At 35.5% G+C, this 20915-nt stretch overlaps 1 protein-coding gene across 2 annotated transcripts in view; it reads left to right on the top strand.

The window, feature by feature from the left end:
* Nucleotides 1-20915, top strand: part of TERT (telomerase reverse transcriptase) — a 235059-nt gene that overhangs the window by 84849 nt on the left and 129295 nt on the right. For both annotated transcript variants that reach the window (XM_089792665.1, XM_089792666.1), the window contains 2 exons: nt 855-1706; nt 1989-2230. In XM_089792665.1, coding sequence (XP_089648791.1) covers nt 855-1706; nt 1989-2230 — 1094 coding nt within the window. The remainder of the gene's footprint in view (nt 1-854; nt 1707-1988; nt 2231-20915) is intronic.

Raw genomic sequence — 20915 nt, forward strand, 5'->3', positions numbered from 1 at the left:
CAGATGGAGAATATAAAACATATTCTAATTCTTTCTTCCTATTCCCTTTGTATTCCATCAACCAAACGGGCCCTTAGTTAATATGTAGTTATCAAGGCATAGACATATGCTCAATTTGGGGGCAAAATTGGAATATGTCTTTCAATTCTCAATTCCGATTTGGCGTACTGGTGGAGAAATAAAACATATTCTTATTCTCTCTTCCTATTCCCATTGTATTCCATCAACCAAATGGGCCCTTAGTTAATATGTGGTTATCAAAGCGAAGATTATTTATTTAACTTTCAGGTTTCCAGACCAAGAGAGCACTGTCTGATCTTCAGAATCGAACTCAATTAGAGGACCTTATTCATAAAGTGATACAACTGACCCATGAAGCAAATGTTTCTAGTTTTTCTTCCTCTTTTAAGGTGTTCAGTGCTAAATTTGAATTTCCACAATTCCATAAGGAACAGGTCTAGCAAGTATGAATAGAATGATTAGTAATTATCAAGGGGCAAATTTAGCCCACATAGTATTTTCACATGATAATGGTTTGGAGAATATGAGAATAAATAATCTAAATCTGATCTTGTTCCTTGCTTTATGGAGGTTTCTACATGCTTTCTTGCATGAAGCTTTGTTGCAAAATTTTCTCTACTGTTGTTTCCTTGTGAAGCATCTTCTCTTTTCATTAGTGAAGCTATTATTGAGAATCAGTCTTAGGGCCTTTGAGTCTTCTTTTAGTGTCCTCAATCTTTTCCTGAAAATTAGAATCTCTGATTGAATAAATAGAAATCCTATATGCTTAGTTAATACGTAGTTATCGAGAGGAAGATTATTGATTTTACTTTGAGTCTTTTTTAAAATTTCAGGTTTCCAGACTAAGAGTTCATTGTCTCATCTGAGGAATCAATCTCAATTAGAGGACCTTAGTCATAAACCTGTGCAATTGATCCATGGAGCAGAAGTTTCCAGTATTCTACCTGTTACAAGTTGTGCTGGGCCCAATTTGAAGTTCCATAATCTCATAAGAAACAGACCATATGGTGATAGAAATTGCAAGGATGCATGTAAAAGGCCATTTACATCAGATCATTGGATAGGTAGGTCCAAGAAAAAGAAAGCTAACGTTGATGAGAGTCCATTGACCCCCAAAAAATTGCTCCATAATTCTTCTGTAGATTACAGATCAGAAAAAAGTGGTCATTTCTCAAAGGGTGCAGTTCCAGCTTTTCACCATGACTTGCATGAGTTAGCAGGGATGAATAAGCTGCCTGAAAGCTATTGTTGTTTGAGCAAAAGGTCACCTGTTCATTTTGGGGCTCATTCTAAATCCAAGTCAGCAGAATATCCATTTGTTCACCTAAAATCACTGGACAAAACAGACAGTGCACATAAATGCTTAAATCAGGAAGATATATCACTGAAAGTACACCACCCTTTGAGCTGTAATATTGCAAGAAGTGGAGGTAGACTGAAAAAACGTTCTAGGATTTTTAGTTGGCAGCGTCGCAAAATATACAAATCTCATGAAAGATCCTTAATCATAGAAAGCAAGGAACAACATAGCAGAGTGAAAGACAAGACAGTTGAAGATTATACGAGAAGTCAGCAACTCCAATCACATCCCTTGGACAATTATGGGAGTTTAAATTGGCTTGGTATAGGTTCGCAATATGCTTCAAAGAAACTTCTAGAAGAAAAGCCTACAAGGACAACTTCAGGTAAAACACATGTTTCTTAGCATGACTTTTTGTTAACTCTAATTTGTTGTAATTGGATATGAAAGAAGATGGTGATCGGGAATAGGATGTGCTTAAACATAATAAAGATAAAAATATTTATCTTTAAAGATAAGCTGGAAATATTGATTGTATTTGTCATGCATCATCTTGCTGTTGTGAAGAAAGAGGACAGTTGATGCCAATCTAAATATTTGTGCCATTCATGATTGTGCTTGTAACTCAAGGAGGAAATGTAGGTTAATCAAAAACATTAAATTGCAGGGAGGAAATGCATTTTTGGTGATTGTAATATGAGATCTCAGAAGGATGATAATTCGTCAGAAGCAATCTATGATTTGCAAACACAAACACACAAGGAAAACCAGCAGATGTTTTCTCTTTATAAGCCGCATGTTTCAGAGAAGCTTTGTTCACAAATAATTGTGAACCCAGTGAATGGAGGAGATGTAAATAAAAATACTATGCTAAATTACCAATGCACACTTTTACGTAACGCTAAAAAGGTAAAGCATCAATTTTTCTCTATAAAGATTCCATTCTCATGAAATTAATTGGATTTTCTCTTCACTTGCTAATATTACGCTTTTTGCAAGTTTGCTCAACAGGTATGATTTTACTTTATCTTTAAATGTAGCCAAAGTTTTCTTTTATTCTGTATTTACTATTTATATATTCAGTGCTAGTTGGATCTAAGCCTGTAGTTGAATGTTAAGTCTGGATGGGAATGTATCGAGGAAGATATAGTTGTTCTCAAATGGGGAATGGAGCTATCAATTTTGATGGTTTGTTATCTACCCTTTTTTCTGCTGAATTATATGCTTGTCGTGTATATCTGTGTGCAATTTGTGAGTATTTTTTTTTGTATTTTTGTCTCCAAAAAGTAATCTGTCAAATAACATTAGTTATTTTAATGGTAGGGAGAAAGATGGAACAAAGCACTAAGTGGCATAACACGCAATTCAAAATATGAGTCAAGATCGAGTTAGTTCAAAACACCAGATGATTTAATTGATTGGAGCTCGACCTAGTGATAACCTTTTATGTAACCTAGCTAGGCTTTGAGATCTGGAATCCAATTAATGAATTTGAAGGTTGTTAAATAATTTGATGCACAAGAATCAACTTACCTTTATGTAATTTTATGAATATAAATTTAAGTTACTTTTGAACAAGTCAAGTCAAATTATTAATTTTTTTCCCTTGTGCCATCCCATTAGGCTATGAGAAATAAAATAATGAGTGAAGGATCTTCATTGAATTTATGCTTTAGAAGGGGACATTATAGTCCTTTTCCAAAATTGCTTTCCTTGAAGCGAAATTGCAAATTTGGATGGTTAAAAATCCACTCACCTTCCCAAGTGTCATCCTTTGTTGAAAGATCCTTTCAGCAGATGAAATATTCTAAAAAGCTTTTTTTCAACAATATAGATAATCCTTGCAGAAATCGCACCATACAGTAATGCATCATTCCATTACATCAATCACCGTATACAAACACTTAAGTCACTCTATATGCCATAGCCATGTGAAAATAAACATAATGGATATTTTATTCATAGAGAAACACAACTCATTGTGGAATTAGTAGAGAGATGGGAAAAGTACGATCAGCTTAAAGGAAAAATGAGGAAATAACAGTCAGGAAATTACATCACTCAAGACCTGGCAACTTAACCATAAAAAAATCAGTTTAGTGTCATAGCTAATAGTGGGTATTGACACCAATTCAAAGATACATAATTAATATTTAATTCTATGGTTAGCATTAATGATTAGTGAGGAATGAGTGAGTGTTTTGATAATGTCCTGAGGTAGACTTATAATACGAAGGGACCCTTGCATGGCAGCCATATAGTATGTTGTAGTTTTATGGGAGACGTCAATGTCAAAAGAATCACATTTCGATTAATAACTGAAAACATAAAAAAACTAATAGATATCATTGAATATAAGACATAGAAGTGAGCAATTGTTTTAACATCCTCAACCAAGACATGGATTCATTCTGATGCTAATCGAGGATTGGTCACAAACTTACAAGAGAGAACCCATATCAACAACAATATGATATGCATTAACTAAATCTGAAGAATGGTAATGAATAATGACCAACATTGGGTAATAGTAAGAGGGATGGTAATAATCAAGAATTCTATTAGTGGTAAGTGATGCAACAATAATAAGGAAAGAAGTTATGGATTATTCATATCCACATGAAGAAATTAAGCATCATTCATTCAGTGATTACTTGATAAAAACTTACTTTTCCTAAATTCAAGTTGAAGTATTCAATTATTCCATTATGAAATAGATTATGTACAGACAGGAAAAAAGTGAACGTAATATATATAACTCAAATTAATGTGAGAACATATCTATATGAGGAATTGTTTATTATGAAAAGAATTATATACCAATTTTAGTGAGAAGAGAGAAGTTAAGATATTGGTCCTACTTTTTCCCAAGCCAAGTAAATTAGGATATTATAAGGAACAATTTTATATTATCAAATATTGTGGACTTAATTCAAGGATTAAATTAAAGCAAGGTTCCAAGTGAATCAAATACAAAGGATAGGAGAATTAAGGGGAAAATGGAAAGGAAGTTTATAAGTTGCAACATTAAGGAACAAATTCATATTCAAATTTGGAATTGTAAAGAAAGTTAATTAAAGTCAAGGAGGACATTACTCATAATCCTTTGTGCTTAAATTCATGATGGATAGGGAGTTTGTACAGGAAAGAGAGTAATTCATTCTCGCTGAGGCAATTCAGTCCCAATATGGGTGAGAACCATGAGGGAGCCTTGGGTAGATTGTTTCTTTCCTCGAGTAGCAGTAATTCTACAATCCATTATGTAATTAAACACATAAGGAGAAAGACAGAGACAAGAAAAAGAATACGAGAATATAACAAGCTACAAACGCAATAACATGAATGAATAGGAATATGAATGAAGCAAGAATTTAGAAAGAACTCTTTTTAAGTATGTAATGGGTAGGGAGTTTGCACAAGGGGAGGAGTAATTCAATCACACTAGGGCAAGAGAATCCTAATATGGATGTAAATTTGAGGGAGTCCCTAGTAAATCGTTCCAAAATCGAGCAATAGTAATTCTACCATCCATTACGAAATTAGCGAGTAGGGAGTTTGCAAAGGGGGAGGCGTAATTCAACCACGTTGGGGCAAGAGAGTGCCAATATGGATGTAAATGAGGGATTCCCAAGTAGATCGTTTCCAAACTCGAGAAGCAGTATTTCTACCATCCACTACAAAATTAAACACACAAGATAAAGTCTACAATTAAGGGAGAACTACTATGGTGCCCAATTGTAGTACTAGCTAAGGAAGTTGCTAAAAGACACATCTTCAAGAAATTTGAGTTCTAAACAAGGGGGAGGAGCATGCTATTCATGGTCAAAGATGATAAAATACTTCTTTAACCTTTGGTCATTTCAAAATATGACAAGGAATCTAACAAAGTTTTAACATGTATACTTTGTGTCTACATTGTGTCTCCATGCATTAATGTGTTTGCTTTGTGTCTTCATGCATTTGTGTGTGTACATTATGTTTGCATTGTGTCTTCATGCGATAATATTCCTACTTCATGTATGCTCCATGTATTCATTTATATGCTCGCATAAGCCATCATATATTAACATGCATACTTTTGCAAGTGTTTAATAGGTATGCAGGAAAGAGGATGAATTTGAGCTATGAATCAGTTAGGATCACATTGATTGCTTGAGGACAAGCAAATTTGAGAGGGGCAAACTTGTCATGTGCTAATTTCAAGCAGGATCTTCATAATAATTAATAATTACTATAAGAAATATGTTGGGTGGATATTTTTCAACCGACAGTTTTTTAAAATCCAATTGCAAAATAGGTAGACCAGCCATAGCGTATGAGAGAAAGTCTCTCCTACCTTAAAGGGAAGGCTCCCCCTTCTCACTTTTCCTTGGATTAACTGAAGGTAAGCAAGAAATTGAGAGATTTGTAAGGGGTGTAACCAATATTCTTTCCTCTTAACTTTTAGGAAAGAATCTACTTACTCGTAGAGCAAATAATGGGCAATATGAAATCTCAACCTACATTTCTATCTAAAAGCTTGAAACGGTGATACATGTTGAGTGGATATTTTGTAACCGACACTTTTGGGTAAAAATCCAGTGGTAAAATAGGATGACCAGCCATAGTGTGTGAGACAAAGTCTCTCCTACCTTAAAGGGAAGGCTCCCCCTTCTCACCGTTCCTTGGATCAACTCAAGGCAAGCAAGAAGTCGAGAGATTTTATAAAATGGGTGTTACCAATATCCTTTCTTCTTAACTTTCAAGAAAGAATCCACTTACTCGTGGAGTGAGTAATGGGCAAGGTGAATCTCTAACTACTCTTCTATCAAGAGCTGGAAACAGTGATACCGATAAACCTTCACTAACTCAAAGGCTAGCTGAAGATGTACCGGTTTGGCTCTCAGTCCGATCGTACTTCTATATGGAGAAACTTTACAATTAGGGCACAAAGACTCCTAAAATTAAGAATACTTAGTTATTTTGCGAATTAAGAAGAAAATATAAGCTATAGACAAAGCTTCTAGCTATACACTTTTACAATTGCTCCTGGTCAAAGCTCTGGCTTCAATTGCTTCTTAACTCTTTTCTATTCAATTTATGAGATACAATTACCAATAATACAAGATAACATGAATCAAAGACAACTTGGATGAATTATAGACAACGCTTACAATTCTCTCAAATAACAGTCTCACTTAATTAAAGTTAAGTCTCAAATGCTCCTTTGTATTCACTTTCTCTCAAAATAGTGCTTACACAAACAAAATTCTGCTGGCACAATTTCTCCAGAGCTCTCTTGCATAAAAGATAACGATGATTTTACATCAAGGGGGCACTTCTTTATATAGGCACGGGAGTTGAGAAAAAGGTGGGGGAAAAAGTGGGAGCAACTCAACCAACTTTGACCTAGTCTAACTACAGAAAATAAAGGGTTACATGCAACTGCACATGCAACTCGCATTACATCTTTTACATACACATGTAACTCGCATTACATGTAATTACACATCTTCATGTAATACATTCTTTTCAATTACAAACATGAAAGAAGAAGAAGAAGATGGTAGAGAGTTGAAACAATCCTGAAGGACCTTGTACTTGACGATGCAATCCCGAATGATCACAGGATCAAAAGTTCCTATACTTTGTACTGCTGCATTCATCTTGATAACTATGACGTTGCGTCTTTTGATAACCTCTAACTTTGATGAATTGTCTGTTGTCATTTGAAAGCTTGATGTAATGCAACTTTTCTCACTCAAGTTGTCGTAAACTCTCCTTTGTAGATCAGCACAAACTGGAGTCTTTGACAATTTGAAAGCCTTCTTGATGATGTCCGGATGTACACTTGGAACAACTTTCCATCAGCACCTTTAACTTTTTTTTTTAAAGTAAAGTGCTTGGTGCATGAGAATGCATGTAAATGGAGATTGCTGATTTCCAAAATGTGGCTTGGGCTTTCAAGATGTCATTGCATGGAAAATGGATTACATGTAAATGCAACATGTAATGGGAGATGGAAGGTGAAATGAGGTGCAAATGCGGGTGGAGGATGCAAAGATGGAAATCATGGAAATGATGCGAAAACATGTATTTGCTCACAAAAGCGCAAATGCATATGAAGGGATAGAAATGGAAAATGGAAGTGAGATAATGAATTTTATAGTCACTTTTGGTAAAAATGAGAAGTCAAAGTATATTGGAAATGAAAATGACATCCTTTTGACTTTTCAAAATGTGACTTTTAGTCAAAATCGAACCTTTTGGATGCAATTACAGGTAAGATATTTCGTGTAATCGTGCTGTGCAAAAGGAAACGAAAATTGAGATGGGTGAAAATGGAAGTGGAAAATGGGATTACATGTATGTGTGGATGGTGAATGAGATGGAAAACATGTAATTGCATTTTGTTGAGTGAGAGATGAAGTGTTGTGACATGGAAATGAAATATGAAAGATGACGATGCTTTTGCATGAAATGAAACAAGAACAAAATTTTGGGAAAAATCTTATAACTTCTCTAAGTGGAGAAAAACTGGCAAGCAAGTACAAAACACAAAATGCAAAAGAAACCACATACCTTCGGAAAATAACTCAAACATGCCAAGATGTAATGCACTTCAAAGCTCAAATTCGAAATTTGGACTTGGGAAAGAACCAAAAACATGAAAATGAATGAAAACTTCATATTTAAAGGGAAAATGCACTTTCCATGGCAAAGATCTTCACAAGTGGCAACCATCTAATAATTTCATGCATAAAATTAGCAAAGATAAGCATGAATTAAATTACAAGAAGGAAGAAGTCCACTTACATGCCAAATATGAAGGAAAAAGATGCTCTTTTGTTTGAAAAATTCTTCAAAAATGGTGAGACCTTTTCGAACCTTGCAAATTTGAATGAGAGAGGGCAGAAAACAAGGAGAATTTCTTGCAAAATGCCAAAACGTGCCCTAAACACTCTCCAACTTCCAATGTTTTTGAAGATTTATGCTCATGGGACGTTTTTAGAAAAAATGTGTTTCACCATGGATTTCCAAGTAAAACGTTTTGGTGTTTAAACACCAAAATATGAACCAAGATGCAATGTAATCACTCAAACAGAGCAAATCGATTCATCCCCATGCAAAAACGTTGGGCAAAAATGAAGATTTTTGGAGTTTTCCACAAAAACGTGCCCTAGATATGAACTCCCAAAAACAATTTTCAGCACATTAAACTCATCTTTGATGAAAGCAAAATGATCACCAAGCAAAATCGCCTTGAATGCAAAAGATTTCGTTCAAATCCATGAAGAAAATCTTGAGTTATGGCCAAAATCGGATTCTTGGGGAGCAAGAACACATTTTCTTCTCAAAATCGTACTTTTCAATGAGCATAACACATTTAAAAATATGTCTCCATGCAAAATCGGACCTTTTGAAGTGCATTAAATGTTTTAAAACATGCTCATGGGCAAAATCGGACCTTTTGAGGTCATATGCATGTTTTAAAGTGTATCTCACCTTTTTGATGCTTAAGCACAAAAACTCTATTTTTCATGTCATTGCATCAAAAAGGTCCACTTTCATGAGCTTTTGATGTAATGGCATGAAAAGTATCCTCAAAAGTGAGCTTTATATGTAATGACATGAAAAGTTTTTACTTTTCATAATTTTTACATGCAATTGCACATAAAAAGTCCACTTTTGAAGCCTTTTAGTCATGTATTTCACTTAAAATTATAAAAATGTCATCAAATGGGTCAAAAATAATATCCATTTATCATATTATTCAATATAATACATAAACATCATTTTAAAGTGACATTTAAATAAGTATTTGATTTTTAAAACCAAAAATTTAAAATGTAACTATATAGTTATATAGTTATTTTAAGTGAAAAATCAAAAAGTAACTCAACTTAAAATTATAACATAAAGTGCACTATAGTCACTTTAAGTTATAAATTTAAAGATAAAGTAACTTAAAAACATAACAAAAATCAAGTATAATGTTATATTTTTCAAAAAGTGAATGTCAAAATGAAAATATAACATCATATTTTTAATTCATGCTGTTGCACCTAAAATGTCCACTTTTGAGGTATTAAAATGGACATAACTTTTGACTGACAACTCTGATTGACCTCTAGGTTAGGTCGAATCGAAGGGAAAAATAAAAGGCATGACATGAGCAAAACCAAAGGACTAAAAAGAAGCAAACACAAACTCAAAAGCAAAGAACAAACTGTGAATGCTTCAAAAATCAAGCAAAGACTTGACAGAAAGCAAAATGGAAAAGACTTGACAAAGGTCTTCAGTAAAACAATTTGATATTTGAATTGAAATGGATCAATCGATTCACATTAAACAATTAAATATCAAATTCGAGCTTAGAGAAACACGAAGCTAGCTTGGAAAAGTTTCGTGCTGTTACCAACATTTTGTGGTGACAAAATGCAGGACAACAGTACGGATAAACCAACACCAACTCAAAGGCTAGTTGAAAGGATACTAGTTTGGCTTTAAGTCTGGTCTTAATCTATTCTATAAGAATAACCTTTACTATTGGGGCTCAAAGACTTCCAAATGTAAAGAATTCTAACTATTTTTGTGAATTGAGAAGGTAATACTAGCTATAGTCAAAGCTCCTAGTCTATGTATAACCACAATCATTCTCAATCAAAGCTTCGAATCCGATTGTTTCTTAACTCTTTATGCTTAGTTATTTAAATCACACAATAATAGCATGAATCAAAGAAGACAAACACAAATGACAGTCAAAGCCTCCAATTTGCATTTATCACAATTGCTTCCAGTCAAAGCTTCAAATTCAATTGCTTCTTATATTCACTTTTCTCCCAAATCATTACTACACGATCAAAGTTATGCTTGCACAAGTTTGGCGGAGCTCTCTTGCATACTGCAAAAGATGATATTTACAATGAGGGGGGCACTACTTATATAGGCAAAGAAGTGAGTAAAAGGAGGGAAAAGTGGGAGCAACTCAACCTACTTTGACCCGATCTAATTGGGTGAGAAGAATTATTGGATTATATGTCTAAAGGACATGTAATCGGATTGCATGCGATTGCATTACATGCATTTGAGTTACATGCGATTGGATTACATCCAATCGATTTTCTACATTTACAAAAGAGAGAACTACACTTGAAGAAAAGATGAAGAAGATGTTGAAACTGTTTATTTTGAATGAATCAATCATGTAGACTATTAGCAAAAGCCTTGTTCTTTGTGATGATCGCGGGATCAAGAATTCCTATATTCTGCACCAATGCATTTTCTTTGATGAGTTTTTAATTGTCATTTGAAAACTTGATGTGATCAAGCTTTTTCCCGTTCAAGTTGTCATGAATTCTCCTTTGTAGATTGACACATTCTGAAGTCGTTGACACTTTGAAAACCTTCTCAATGGTGTCCGGATGTAAACTAGGAACAACTTTCCATCAACACCTTTAACTCATTTTTCTTTGAAGCAAAGTGCTTGGCACATTCCAACACAAACTCAAGTTCTTGGACAACCAATGGGAAAATGGAGACCAATGCTGCTTCCTGAGAATCAAAGCATGTCTTCTTGATGGGATTTTTCTGTTCTTTAAAGAAGTTTTGACATATCTTGAAGAGTGTGTTGTAATATGAAGATGAAAACATCTTCCAATGAGCTTGGATCCATGACAATTTTGGGATTTGAGTTACAATGACGAATCCATGCGGGATAAGTGTTCGAAGTATGGATTTGATACTTATGAAACACATATGATGGCTTCAAATGAACCAAAAAAACATATGTATTTGGATGGAAAGGGCCAAAGTCAGACTTAGAAGGATGGATTGCATGTGGCCAATGATGGGTTTTTGTTGGGATGACCAAGAATGCAAGTTGGGATGTATATGAATGTGTGCAAATGGTGACTTTGGTGTTTAAAAGTGTGACCTTTTGCCAAAATTGGGTTCTCTAGATGTAATTACATTTAAAGTGATTTACATGTAATTGAGTTTGGAGGACGTAATTACATGTAAATGGGTTTGGAGGATGTAATTACATCTATAGGAAATGTATGTAATATGCATTGACATGAAAAGTTGAAAAGTGAAAGGATGTGGATGTACTTGCATTTTTGGCTAGGATTCTTCAACTTTCTTCCAAAAAAGGAAACCAAAACAAGCAAACAAACAAACAAGAAAAAAAAAAACATACCTCTTGCTTTGAGTTAAACTTTGACAAATTTCAAAATGTTCTACACACAATTTCATTTTTGGAGTTTGGAGAAGTTTGAAGCACTTTAAAAGAGAAGATTTCATCATTTTAAAGAAAATTTGCAAAATATATGGCATGACTTTAAACAAATGGACAAAGATAAGCCAAATTATGCAACAAATAGCAAAGCAAGCAAAAAAAGTTAATGTTGAAATCTTCTACTTACTTGAAGCTCAAAGAGCCAAATGTGGAAGATAGAGAAGTTGGAATGAATGACTTTCCTCCGGATTCAAACTTCCCAAACAATTCTTGACTATTTCAAAGCTTGCAAATGTGATCCTCCAAATGCAAATACATGAGGTGCTTTTACATGTAGATGCAAAAACGTGATTCTTGACACCTCCCAATGCAAAACGTTTTTGAGAAACTCATGTATTTGGGACATTTTTGGGTAAAAATGTGCCCTCCAAATGCATGTAAATGAGTCATTTTTGCATGAAAAGGTTAAAAACGTGGATTCCAAATGCATGAGTATGCATTAAAAATAAAAAAACGTGCCCTCTAGATCCAAACGCATGGGTTGGAAACACCATTTTCTGGGTGATTTTGGTAAAAACGTGGCTTCAAAATGCATATATAGTGGTCATTTTTGACTTGTGAATGCAACGACGGCTTCCCTAAATGCTAAAACATGGATCCAAATGCACAAACGTGGCTCTCTAATGGAAAAATGTGGATAGAAATCCAATTTTCTAGGCGTTTTAAACAAAAAATGCCCTAAAAATGCATTTTTTGAGCCGTTTTTGGCTTGAGAATGCAAAATCGTGTTCTCCAATAACATTTACATGCATTAAAATGCCCACACAGACTCTATGGAGGAGTTTACATGTTCAAAATGCATACATTTGAAGGTTGGGAAAGCAAATTGCACTCTCCATGGGCAAACAAATGTTTTAAAATGCATGTAAATGGAGTTGAATTAGCAAATCACACTCTTGCATGTTTTAAAATATGCAATATGTAATATGCTTTGGGTATTTTTGGCCTTGAAATGCAAAATCGTGGACTTGGGATACAATTACATGAGTTTTAAGTGCAAAATCAGATTCTTCAAGACACATCACATGTTAAGTTCATTGGTTGGAAGTGCATTTACATGTAAATGGACTCTTAGAAGTATATTACATATTTCAAATATGAATTTACACGTTTAAAATTGGACTCTAAATATGCATTTGCATATTTACATGTTCTAGTGCAAATCACACTCTTAAGTGAATTATATGTAAAGATGATTTTTCATGCGAAGTGGACTCTAGGAAGTCTATTACATGCATTTCTAGTGCAAATTGCATTCTAGGAATGCATTTGCATAAAACCATGTAAAAGACACGTAAGTTGAGTTTGCACAACTTAAAAGACCAATTAAGCACATGTTTAATTGATTTTTGAGTCAATATTGTTTAATTGGGTCAGAAATAATATTTACATTAAATAGTTTATATAGTATGTGCAAATATTATTCAAAAAGTAATATTTTACTTATATGTTTTAAAATAGAACATAGAGTAACACTCATACATAAATTAAACTATATGGTTAATAAATTCACTTAAGTTAAAAATTTAATAAGCAACTCAACATAATAATGTAACTTAAAGTGCTCTATAGTCACTTTAGCGATAAAGTAACTTTAAAACATAATATAAAGTCAATTTATGTTATATTTTTCAAAAAGTGAATGTCAACATTAAAATATAACATTGATATTTTAAATATGTGATTGTGCCTAGAGAGTCCACTTTTTGGGCACTTAAATGGTCATATCTTTTAACTACTAAATTCAAACTGAGAGCAAGAGATTGGAGAAAACAAAAAGACTAAAGAGAACTAAACACACCAAAAAATGCAAGAAGGACGTTGAAGGCTTCAAAAATAAAACATAGGCTTAATAAAATGAAAAACAAAAAGGACTTGACGAAAGCCTTCAGTGAAAGGATTAATTATATGAATTGGGGTCGATTGGTTGATCAATGTTAGTCAATTAAATAATGAATTATCTCAGAGAAATGCAAAACTAAGTTGAAAAAGTTTCGTATTGTTACTTACATTTTGTTGTAGGACCACAAAATATTAAATTATTAAAATAAGTAATATTAAACATTATTAAATTAAAAAATTAAATATTAAATGATAATATAAAAAATATAATTACATTTGCGATGGAATATACAATTAATATAAAGTATATCGATTGTCCAATAATAGATATAATAGTAAAGTAACTATATAAGCCCAATAAACTATATAAATCCAATAAATAAATATATAAATAAATAAATAATGAATAGTATTCAATTATATCAACAACTTGTATAGATATAATATGATCAATGATATAGTATTATATACTATAATTAATAAAATGAGTAAAAAAAAATATTACATACAGATTTAAATTAACTGAAGGTAATAGTATCTAATATAATCACTAATAATAATTATAATAATAGATTTAATATGAAATGAAGAGGTGGCTATGAATATGAATTCCTTTTAGGACTTATCTTATTAGGCTATATAAATGTGTAATGACCCATTTGTGGTCATTCTAAAAGAACAAAATTCTCATAAGATTTTTTATGTTCTCCCTTGATGAGAGTAACATTCCATTTATATCACCTAATAAGTTAATCCCTAAAAGACATTCCTATTCATAGCCACCTCTTCATTTCATATTAAATCTATTATTTTAATTATTATTAGTGATTATGTTAGATACTATTACATTTGTTGGTGTAAATAAGTATTCACTTATTACACTTACTTAAGTTTACTTAGGTTAATGCATTATTTAATTATATTGCATTATTTTATTTATGAGACACTTAGGAGTTTGCACACCCTTTGAGTTGTCATGTTGACAACACAGGAGTACGCAACTCTATTTAAGTACATGGTGTCTACAACACTGTTTTGCGTGTCCCACCCATGTAGACTTATCCTCACATCATCGCACTAACTTCCGTGCTTAATGGAGGATAATCCATATCTGGTGGACATGTGCTTGGTTGTATGACACATCATGATGCTAACTTCTATGCATTCTAGAAGCTCTCCTGTGGCCTTTATATTCAAGTACTCCTAGTGTACTCTGTGAACCAAGTTATTGAATACATCGTTATTCTGATCATACTCTCTCTCTTTGGTCTACTGTGTGCTTGTGTTTGAGTTCTTAGTTCCTGGGTGAATTTTTCCCTTAGGCAAATTCTTACATGGTATCAGAGCTTGGAGACTTTCTCATCACATAGTCGTTCGAGACCTCTTGCTTGCTTCTTCACCTCAGCTTGCATCCAGAGTGTTGCAGAAATTGGGAGTGTCCAGCATCAGATCTGACCTCTCCATTGCATCCGAAACACTGAACCGGTGAAAATCGGCTATAAGCACGCCTACTTTGGCTCAAAGTCGACCGTGAGGCAAATTTTTTTTGCAAATCGGAACCCGGAGGCCCCGATTTGCAGTATGGGTATGGTCATTTTTGTAGATTTATGAATTTATTTTTGGATCTGCATTTTTCATTTCTTTGTAATTTCCGTCATATTTTCATCAAATTTTCGGAATTTATTTGGCCCTTTCGGGCACACTATAGAGAAATTTTTTTGACAGACTCGGGCAGTGACACCCCGGATCTGTCGTTTGGAGGATATATTTATTTTTCGCAGGTTATATTAGGCGAAATATTTCTCCTTTATAATCCGCAGTTGGGCACACACGGCCGTAATTTTCCGGTGACCCCAACCTCCAAACGTCACCATCGGCGACCGCAAATTACACTCCCAACGGTGGGCGACAGAGTTCTTTTATTTATAACTTGTGGCAGTTCTTTTTAAACTAGTCTGCAGCCCCTCAGCCACTCAATGTGGGATTTTTATTTGTAAACCCGATGCACTGTGATTCTCGCCGGCAAATCTGTATTATCTTTCTGGCCGTCATTGTTTCCAACTTTCTCGGCAACGCTGCTGTCTACATTTTGCCTCGTCTCCATTTTTTCGGCAGTTAGCATCGATTTCGGTTTCCCGGTCGCGCGTTGAGGTTTCTAGCGCATCTCAGATCTGCAATCGCTGCTCCCCACCCGACATCGCAGACAGTGGGATATTTCGTCGGCATTTACTATACCCTGGCTTCGGCTTGGACTTTTCGGACCCCCGACGGCCGCTGCATCTTACAAATTCGGCGACGACATATTTATTCGGCGGCCCGTGCATTAATAACAGAAAACTCCGGCATCGTGTTGACCTTCTCCGGCAGCAAACAGGTTCCCGGCCTCAAATTTTAACTCCCAGCCTGCAGAGTTTGTTACCCGGCGTTGTCTGCAGTCTCCACTTGGCGACTTAACCCGCCCGCTGTGAAACCATTTCGCGGCTGATCTGCAGTTCTTCCGGCAAGAATTTTTTTTCTCCGACGGCGCTTTAAGTCTTCCCACCCAGCTTTGGACACGCGGGCAGCCACATGGACTGCGCTCTGCCACGTTTGGCTGACTCAGTCGCCACGCGTACACTTTGCCTCATCAGCATCAGGAATTGCCACGTTTGCCACGTGGACAGCCTGATCGTCTTTTTTGCTACGTCACTTTTTCCATATGTTTCGTACAATATGGAAATCCCGATCAGCGGTGACTCAACTTGCCACGTTAGCACAAGGAGCGGATTTTTTTGCTGACGTCACCAATTTGCTGTGTTAAATTTGATGGCTGTTTGACCGTCAAACCCAGGCAATTTAAAACTGCAGTGACGGCCGTTTGATCGTCAAATTTAGACTAGCAGTTTCTCCTTCAAACCCCTCTCCAGATTGCTTTTCAGTTTGGCAGCCTGACTTTGCGAGCTCCTAACTTGGACATCCGGACTCCGATTCAAGTGCAACTTTTTTTGAAATCAGGCATAATTTCCTGAATTTTCCAATGGTGGCGTTGTTTTCTGGTTTTGGTGCACAGATTTTGCAGAAATTGCATTTTTTTGGTGATTGTACCTGCATAATCTTGCTTTTTGCAACTTCAGAAGCTCCGCACATCTGGTCACTTTTACAAGTTCCACTTTTTTTGAAAGTGCATATTTTTTCGTCTTTTCCAGATCTGAAGTCAGATTCTAGGGTTGTGTGGATCAATTTCTCACTTTCAGAATTAGGCCTTCTTTGGCATTGTCAAGCTTTGGTTCTTTTCAGAATTGTTGTAAAACTAAGCTACAATGCTTAAGTGATAGATTTCAGCCTCATAAGGTAGTTGTAAAAGCAAAATGAAAAAGTCCACTTTGTTCATTTTGACAAGTGGCCCATTGTAAACACACTACTTATAAAGTGCCAATAGCATCTTTTTTGGGGGGGTCTTTTGATTGAGTGAAAAGGGAGGGTGTACAGTGTTTCTTGTGTCTCTATTTTGTGCTCTTTTCATTTCTGCATCATGGATTTTAAATGTCCTCCTCTAACTTCACACAACTATTCTACATGGAAAGATATTGCATGGAGTAGATTAATGGAAAAAGGATATAGTTTATATGTTGATGGTACAATTACCCAACCTACTGATGCTAAAGAACTCATTGATTGGAAAAGACAAGACCAACAAGCTTTAGCTGTTATCAGAAGTTGTGTACATAGCGATCTTCTCTTCCACATTAAAAATTGTTCAGAATCTAAGGAAGCTTGGGATAAACTTGAACAATTGTATGGTAAAGTGGATGAAGAAAAAGCTTGGATCCTAAAAATTATGACACAATTCAGGATTATATCATCAAAGTCAATGAGTATAGGGCACTTCTTAAAGATTGTGGAAATCCCATAAAGGATGACAGGTTAATTCATCACATCTTGAAGAAGCTACCTTCTGAGTACGCCAACTTTGTTTCGAGTTTTTATACTCATAGGTTAACCATGGGATCTGCTTACCAGAAGCCTTCCTTTGATGGATTTGCAGACATGTTGATTGTTGAACAATCTCACTTGGTGGATTTTGGCCTTCTCAAGTCATCTAAGACCAAAGCCTTAGCAGCTTGTGATGATCACACATCTAGTCAAAGGGGAAAAAGCAACAAGAAGAAGCAGCAGTGGAAGCAAAAAACACAATTTGAGACACAACATGATTCCTCTCAACAAGGCGGTTCTTCTTCAAACAAGAAAGGAAGTAATGACAAGGACAAACTCTTTTGTGCATACTGTAAAAAGCCAAATCATGACGAGCATCATTGCAAACCAAAAAGAATCGATGAGTTAAGAAAATCTACTCAAGAAGAATAAGATTCAAGTGCCAGGTACTTCCAAGGATTCTACTCCTAACTCTTCAAAGTGTAAAGGTCAAGCACTTATGGCCAACACAAGTTCTTCTTCGGAATGGATACTTGACTCAGGTGCCTCTTACCACATGGGTTCTTCAAAGCAAGACTTTTCTTCATTGAAGCAGTCACAGGTACCACACATCTTCGTGGGAGATGATGCTAAAATGGAAGTTAAAGGGAAAGGACATGTGGAAATGGAAGATGGGGAATTCAAAGATGTTCTCCATGTTCCAATTCTAAGCTCTAATCTCTTATCAGTTTACCAAATCACTCACCTTGGAGATGGTCATAAGGTTGAGTTCCTTCCCGATTCAGTGATGGTGCGAAGTCTCAAAGATGATTCATTGGTATCAGTTGGGAAAGTCAATGGTAACAGGAGGCTTTATTCCTTCTCCCATTTTGTGCCTAAGAGTCCTTCTCAAGCCTTGTTAACTCACTCTAATTCAAATAACAACTTATGGCCTGAGCGGTTTGGTCACCTTGACTTCCGCTCTCTTTAGCAACTTTGCTCAAAACACATGGTCAAAGGTCTACCCAACATCAGCTTTTCTAAGGGGGAGTGTTCATCTTGTTCAGTGGATATGCATCTCAAGGAGAAGTATGATAAAGGGAAGTCTTCTCGAGCTCCAGTTGTTCTTCAACTAGTTCACATGGTATTAGGAGGACCGTTTGCAATGACTTCAGTCAGCCAAGGCCGCTACATACTCACATTTGTTGATGACTTTTCCAGATTCACTTGGGTCTTTTTCCTTCATCACAAGAATGAAGTGTTTCAAAAGCTTAAAGACTTCAAGACTCATGTTGAACATAAGTCAAGGAAAGCCATCAAAGTATTAAGGGTGGACAATGAGAACAGATATGTTGACAGAAGACTTAAGAACTTTTGCAAAATTGAGGGGATTGATCTTCAAAACTCACTAGCATTCAGTCCGCACAAGACAAATGTTGCAACTATGAGGATTAGGACTCTCAAGACCATGGCAAGTTGCATGATAAAAGCCAAGTCTCTTGATCCTACACTTGAAGTTGAAGCCATTAACAATGCTACTCACATACTTAATAGGTCTCCTCATCTAGCTTTAGATGGCAAAACTCCTTTTGAGGCATGGTGCGGTAGAAAACCAGTTGTGAGTCACCTTAGAGTCTTTGGTTGTCCAGCATTGGCAAACCTTTCTTCCAGAAATTGCAAGGCACCGGCACCTAGGCCTTGTACCTTTATTGGTTATGAAGACAATGTGAAGGCTTACAGACTTATGGATCCAGAGACTCATGAAATTTTTGTGGAGAAGGATGTTCATTTTGAGGAAAGTTCTCCCAGCTTGTCCTCTACTCCTCTCCGCACTTCATACACAGTGGAAATTGATAGTGACACCAACGATAGTGCTTCAACAGGTTCAGACACGTGGGGTTTTATCGACAGTTGCAGTCAGAGGTCATATCAGTCCAGTCCACGTGCTTATATTGCCATAGTGAAAGGTCCATCACAGCATGGTACATCTTGTCTTCCAGCTCCAACTTCATTTGACTTGGGAGATAGACTTGAGGACACACATCTTCTCATTGAAGATGATTCTTCTACAGTTGTTGCGAGGGCTCACTCTGACCCTCAAGTCCATTCTCTACATGATCAATCTACACAGGTTGGCGTGATTGTGGATACTTATGAACAACAATTAGTGGAGGTCTCTTTGTCAGTCGAGGAGACATATGGTTCAGTGGAACAGGTTCAACAGACATCCTTGCTAGATCTACATTCATTCTTTTCAGCACAGTTGGAAGGGGTGAACTTCAGCATCAGTATAGGGAAACTTGAGCAGGTTTCGGGACCAGCATACATCTTCAGGAGTGTACCTTTGGCTTGGTGTCTTCCTAAGGGGAGGAACAACATTCTGCATTCTTGGACCAACTTCTTCATCGGAGCGGCTTTCACTTGTTGGCATTCTTCTTTTGGGGGGGAAGTCTATTCTGTCTCTCTTCCTTCTCTCATTCTCTTTTGTATATACTGGATGTATGTCGTAATGGGGGGGTCTTGATTACTCCATCCATCGATGCATCCTTATTTATCTCTCTTTTTGGGGGAGGGTTCTTCCCATGAGGTTTTCCCTCTTTCCCCACTTTATGGGAGATTGCATTTTATTATGTACATGGGTACCTAATATGGCCTAGTAGCCGGGACCCATTATGCATCTTCATCCTAGTTTGTAAGCTTAAGGGCATTCCCCTAAGTTGCACTTAAGGGGGGGTGTTGGTGTAAATAAGTATTCACTTATAACATTTACTTAAGTTTACTTAGGTTAATGCATTATTTAATTATATTGCATTATTTTATTTATGAGACACTTAGGAGTTTGCACACCCTTTGAGTTGTCATGTTGACACCACAGGAGTACACAACTCTATTTAATCACATGGTGTCTACAACACTGTTTTGCATGTCTCACCCTTGTAGACTTATCCTCACATCACCGCACTTACTTCCGTGCTTAATGGAGGATAATCCATATCTGGTGGACATGTGCTTGGTTGTATGACACATCATGATGCTAACTTCTATGCATTCTAGAAGCTCTCCTGTGGCCTTTATATTCAGGCACTCTTAGTGTACTCTGTGAACCAAGTTATTGAATACATCGTTATTTTGATCATACTCTCTCTCTTTGGTCTACTGTGTGCTTGTGTTTGAGTTCTTAGTTCTTGGGTGAATTTTGCCCTTAGGCAAATTCTTACAACATTTAATTAATTTATATTTGTATTTTAGTAACATCTTTTTTATTCATTTTATTAATTATAGTATATAATACTATTTATTAATTATAGTATATAATACTATATCATTGATCGTATATATATATATATATATATATATATATATATATATATATATATATATATATATATAAGTTGTTGATATACTTGAATACTATTCATTATTTATTTATTTATTGTTACATCCCAATTTTTGGCCCGATTTGAAATGTTCCTTTATAGTGTTCCTTAAAATTTAAAATTTCATTGAGGATGATGAAATGCAAGGGGGAGGCTATGTTACATCCCAATTTTTGGCTCAATTTAAAAATGTTCATAAAACCGT

Source organism: Cupressus sempervirens, chromosome 7 (assembly GCF_028749045.1).
Source record: "Cupressus sempervirens isolate cs-2001-9-10 chromosome 7, ASM2874904v1, whole genome shotgun sequence".
In the NCBI taxonomy this organism is placed as follows: Eukaryota; Viridiplantae; Streptophyta; class Pinopsida; order Cupressales; family Cupressaceae; genus Cupressus; species Cupressus sempervirens.